Genomic DNA, 5,971 nt, shown 5'->3' on the forward strand with positions numbered 1-5,971 from the left:
TCATCACCATCATCATCACTATCATCATCACCATTGTCATCATCATCATCAACATCATCCAGACCTCCTTTCCCACCCTAGGGCAGGGTGAGGAGTAGCAATGTCCAGACAGCCCAAATTTGTCCAATCCAATGGGCCACACTTCCATTCATTCACCATTCAAGCCCCCGGAATCCTGGCTCCATCTGATACGCCAAAAACATTCACCATGTTCTGTGGCTTCACATAAACGTATCCGATAGAGTAATCATAAAAATAACAATAATAATAATAATAATAATAATAATAATAATAATAATAATAATAATGACAATAATAATAACAATAATAATAATAATAATAATAATAAAAATAATAATAATAATGACAATAATAATAATAATAATTCATCTCTCTCCCTATCCCCTAAAAGGACGATGGTTAGATGGTAAGATGCAGGAGGAGGGGAACTTCAGCCTGCAGTCCAGTGAGTTCAAATTTCAAAAAAGCTTGGGGTTTGAATTTGGGGGGGTGGGGGGGTCCAAAAAATGAGTGACACCAAAATAAAATTAAAATAATAATAAAAATAGTCTTCTAGTTAAAATTATTTCTATTCTTCCCTCCATATATCGAAAAAAATTTGAGATAAAAAAACTGTACTCTTTTCACTCTCTCTCGGCCTAAAATTGCCATCCCTCCATCTTCTATCTATCTATCTATTGCCAGACGCATAAATCCTGTAAGGGGTAGCCAAAAACAAATCACCTCCATGTTGCCCTGTCCCCTGCCATTTCACTGCCTTGCTTCCAGCTCACACCCCCCTCTCTCATATACCTCTCCACTCCATCCCTCCATCTCATCCTTGGCCTCCCCCTCCCTCCACCTCACCCACATACTCTCCTCATCAGTCTCTCATATACCTCTCCACTCCATCCCTCCATCTCATCCTTGGCCTCCCCCTCCCTCCACCTCACCCACATACTCTCCTCATCAGTCTCTCATATACCTCTCCACTCCATCCCTCCATCTCATCCTTGGCCTCCCCCTCCCTCCACCTCACCCACATACTCTCCTCATCAGTCTCTCATATACCTCTCCACTCCATCCCTCCATCTCATCCTTGGCCTCCCCCTCCCTCTCCCCCCCCCACCTCACTCACATACACTCTCCTCATCAGTCTCTCAAATACCTCTTCACTCCATCCCTCCATCTCATCCTTGGCCTCCCCCTCCCTCTCCCTCCCTTCCACCTCACTCATACTCTCCTCATCAGTCTCTCATATACCTCTCCACTCCATCCCTCCATCTCATCCTTGGCCTCCCCCTCCCTCTCCCTCCCCTCCACCTCACTCACACACACTCCTTGTCAGTCTCTCAAATACCTCTCCACTCCATCCCTCCATCTCATCCTTGTCCTTCCCCTCCCTCTCCCCCCTCCACATCACTCACACTCTCCTCATCAGTCTCTCATTGGATTTAAGACCTCAATAGATCGGATGTTGGATTTTGCTAGTCATGAAGAAGTGCAAAGACAAGGATGTGAAATAAGCTGCAATAGGGTGAAATTGTGACCTAGCTCTATTTTCCACATCTCATCTTCGCCCTCCATCTATCACTACCCCTGGCTGGTTACTCATGCTGCCTATTTACTTCTCATTCTGCGTCAGACTAACTCTACCTACCTGCCTGTTTCATACTCTCACTACATCTCTAGCTGCCCATATGATTCTCATCCTACCTCATACTTGTGCTCCATCTCCAGCTGCCCATATCATTCTCATCCTACCTCATACTCTCACTCCATCTCCAGCTGCCCATATCATTCTCATCCTACCTCATACTCTCACTCCATCTCCAGCTGCCCATATCATTCTCATCCTACCCCATTCTTGTGCTCCATCTCTAGCTGCCCATCAAATTCTCAATTATTATTCAAATCACCCCAGACCCAGAACAACAAAAAATAACAACAAAAACAACACACACGATCAAACAGTGCCATATATAAGAACAAATTCACCTTAACACCATCCACTCCTATGATGTACAGTAGCTCTTATACTCCTTTCACCTTAACACCATCCACTCCTATGATGTAGCTTTTATACTCCTTTCACCTTAACACCATCCACTCCTATGATGTAGCTCTTATACTCCTTTCCCCTTAACACTATCCACTCCTATGATGTAGCTCTTATACTCCTTTCCCCTTAACACCATCCACTCCTATGATGTAGCTCTTATACTCCTTTCACCTTAACTTGGCCCAGATTTTCGTCCTTTTGCAGCTTATTTCACGTAGCTCAATGGCAAAAAAAGACAATACTACGGCTCTACATCCTTTCCATAGCACTTCTTCGTGACTATCATCACATTCTAGCGTTAATCTATTGCTAAAAGTCAGCACTGAAGATGAAGAGATAGCAATTTTAGGCCAAGTTAGCATAAAAAGGTTAGCAAGAAGTGCTGCCTAATACTACGGCTCTATTTCCTTTCCACAGCACTTCTTCGTGACTATCATCATATTCAAGAGCTAATTCATTGCTAAAACGCAGCATTCAAGATGGAGAGATAGCAATTTTAGGCCAAGTTAGCATAAAACGATTACAAAGAAGTGCTAACCAATACTATGGCTCTGTATCCTTTCCACAGCACTTCTTCATGACTATCATCATATTCTTGTGCTAATCTATTGCTAAAACTCAGCACTGAAGAAGGACCGATAGCAATTTTAGGCCAAGTTAGCATAAAATGAGGAGGAAGAGGTGCTAACTAACCTGCTAAACTCACAAGCACAAAATTTTCTAGTGCTAAATATTACACAGCCCCATTTGAGAGATTCGTCTGCCTTTGTGTGTTTGTGTGAGTGTGTGTTTGTGTGAGTGTGTATGTTTGTGTGAGTGTGTGTTTGTGTGAGTGTGTGTTTGTGTGAGTGTGTGTTTGTGTGAGCGTGTGTTTGTGTTGGTGTGTATTTGTGTGAGTGTATGTTTGTGTGAGTGTGTTTGTGTGTGTGTGTGTTTGTGTGAGTGTGTGTTTGTGTGAGTGTGTTTGTGTGAGTGTGTGTTTGTGTGAGTGTGTGTTTGTGTGAGTGTGTGTTTGTGTGAGTGTGTGTTTGTGTGAGTGTGTTTGTGTGAGTGTGTGTTTGTGTGAGTGTGTGTTTGTGTGAGTGTGTGTTTGTGTGAGTGTGTGTTTGTGTGAGTGTGTGTTTGTGTGAGTGTGTTTGTGTGAGTGTGTGTTTGTGTGAGTGTGTGTTTGTGTGAGTGTGTGTTTGTGTGAGTGTGTGTTTGTGTGAGTGTGTTTGTGTGAGTGTGTGTTTGTGTGAGTGTGTGTTTGTGTGAGTGTGTGTTTGTGTGAGTGTGTGTTTGTGTGAGTGTGTGTTTGTGTGAGTGTGTTTGTGTGAGTGTGTGTTTGTGTGAGTGTGTGTTTGTGTGAGTGTGTGTTTGTGTGAGTGTGTGTTTGTGTGAGTGTGTGTTTGTGTGAGTGTGTTTGTGTGAGTGTGTGTTTGTGTGAGTGTGTGTTTGTGTGAGTGTGTGTTTGTGTGAGTGTGTGTTTGTGTAAGTGTGTGTTTGTGTGAGTGTGTGTTTGTGTGAGTGTGTGTTTGTGTGAGTGTGTGTTTGTGTGAGTGTGTGTTTGTGTGAGTGTGTTTGTGTGTGTGTGTGTGTATGTGTGTGTGTGTTTGTGTGTGTGTGTGTGTGTGTGTGTGTGTGTGTGTGTGTGTGTGTGTTTGTTTGTCAGTGTGCTAAACTGAGCAGGAATGTCACTGAAACTAGCAGGAAGGAGATTTTTAAGCAGGTACCGCTAGCTGCACAATCCACCTCATACCGAGCGTTGAGAAACTCCAGACCTGAAAGGGAGAAATTTTATATATAGTACTGTGAAGAGGGAAGAAGTAATCTCTCTCTCTCTCTCTCTCTCTCTCTCTCTATCTATCTCTCCTTGTGTATCTTTCATTCTATCCCTCCAGACCTGAAAATAAAAGGTAGAAACTTTATATACAGTCAAGTTGCCTGAGGTGCGGCTGATTGGTTCTGTACTGTGCCCATTCCATTGAAAACCGCGTCATACAAATAACTAAACCAATGGGAAAAATGCAATTTGGTTCTGGACGTTCACCCAACGTCCCCCTTCTCACCCCACTTTTCCCCATTTTCCCCACTTTACACACGCACACAATCAAACAATCAGTCAAACAGAAATGACAGCCCAGCTTAATCCCTTGCTGTGTTGGTCCAAGTCGTCTCCAAGACCAAAACAAACACCATCACAACAATACAGGCAGCGTTGCTCACGTAGAGTACATCATTGCGACAACCCAACAATACACACATACAGTACATCATTGCAACAACACAACAATACAGGCAGCGTTACTCACGTACAGTAAATCAACACAATACAGGCAACGTTACTCACGTACAGTACATCATTGCAACAACACAACAATACACACGTACAGTACATCATTGCAACAACACAACAATACAGGCAGTGTTACTCACGTACAGTAAATCGTTGTAACAACACAACAATCACACTTGCGTAACATTGGCCTGGTGCTACACGATGTAAACTGTAGTACAATGCTTGGCTGACAGGTACCATAGCAGTAACGCTGGCCTGGTGCTACACGATGTACACCGTAGTACGATGCTTGGCTGACAGGTACCATAGCAGTAACGCTGGCCTGGTGCTACACGATGTACACTGTAGTACGATGCTTGGCTGACAGGTACCATAGCAGTAATGCTGGCCTGGTGCTACACGATGTACACTGTAGTACGATGCTTGGCTGACAGGTACCATAGCAGTAACGCTGGCCTGGTGCTACACGATGTACACTGTAGTACGATGCTTGGCTGACAGGTACCATAGCAGGGGGGACACACGTGGATGAGTGGAAAAGACAGCGCTGTGAAGGGATGGCGGGACTGCAACTGAACCAAAACAATGCCCTGCACGCCGAGGCTGCCATCTTGCCTGAGACAAGCGACGGTTGCCTTGCGTGCGCCTGGCGCTTCGTAAGAAATTTTCCGATGGCAATATTGTTATACAGGTAGTGGGATATTCATCGTAAATAGGATTTTGGGTTATCGTTGTAGCGAATTATCGTATACCGGTTCAACGTAAAACGAGCAGTGACTGTACTGTAAGCACCTGACTCTGACGACAATAGAGCTTTAGTGGAAGGGGTGGGGTTGGGGGTTCAGAGGCAAGAGTGTGTTTCAAACCTTGCTGTGCCCGCGCCATGGGTATAGTCTATGTGCATTGTTCGTTTTGGGGGGTCTGGCACCTTGCCGTGTCATAGAAAACCATGGCATAGAAGCACGTGCCACAGGTGACTTGACTATATTGTGATTCATGAGGGAACAAGTAATCAATCAATCTCTCTCTCTCTCCCTCTCTCTCACAATCCTCCTCCTCCCCCCCCTCCTCATTATCATCCTGATCTCTTTTTCCATATATGGATGGGGAGAGGTAGAGCCATGATAGACAGGTGTGCGCATGCATGTGCATGTGCACATACACACACACACACACACACACACACACACACACACACACACACACACACACACACAACCAATTTACAAAGGAGGAAACAGGGAAGAACCCCTGAATTATAGACCAGTGTCCCTAACCAGCATGGTGGCAAAATTGTGCAAAAGAATCCTGAAAGACAGATAGATAAAATATCTGGAAGAGATGAATATTTTGGTGGAATGTCAGTTTGGATTCAGAAGTGGAAGGTCATGTGTTTCCAACTTGTTGAGTTTTTACTCAAGAGCAATTGACATGCTACAGGAGAGGGACAGCTGGGTGGATTGTCTGTATTTGGATTAGAGAAAGCCTTTGACTGACGTGCTACAGGAGAGAGACAGGTGGGTGGACTGTGTGTATTTGGATTTGGAGAAAGCCTTTGATAAGGTACCCCACAAGCAACTAATGTGGAAATCAGAGCATATAGGAGGACTGAAGGGGAACCTCCTGGAATG

At 44.3% G+C, this 5,971-nt stretch overlaps 1 protein-coding gene across 1 annotated transcript in view; it reads right to left on the minus strand.

Moving 5' to 3' along the window:
• Window positions 1-3,709: 3,709 nt before the first annotated feature.
• Tsf2 (transferrin 2) overlaps window positions 3,710-5,971 on the minus strand; it is a gene marked incomplete at its 5' end in the record, with an annotated part of 25,192 nt that continues 22,930 nt past the window's right edge. Inside the window, one exon of the mRNA XM_080269206.1 lies at window positions 3,710-3,822. Within this exon, the coding sequence (XP_080125332.1) occupies window positions 3,710-3,822 (113 nt within the window). The remainder of the gene's footprint in view (window positions 3,823-5,971) is intronic.

Source organism: Coenobita brevimanus, chromosome 32 (genome assembly GCF_032717465.1).
Source record: "Coenobita brevimanus isolate Jiangsu-jjx chromosome 32, ASM3271746v2, whole genome shotgun sequence".
In the NCBI taxonomy this organism is placed as follows: Eukaryota; Metazoa; Arthropoda; class Malacostraca; order Decapoda; family Coenobitidae; genus Coenobita; species Coenobita brevimanus.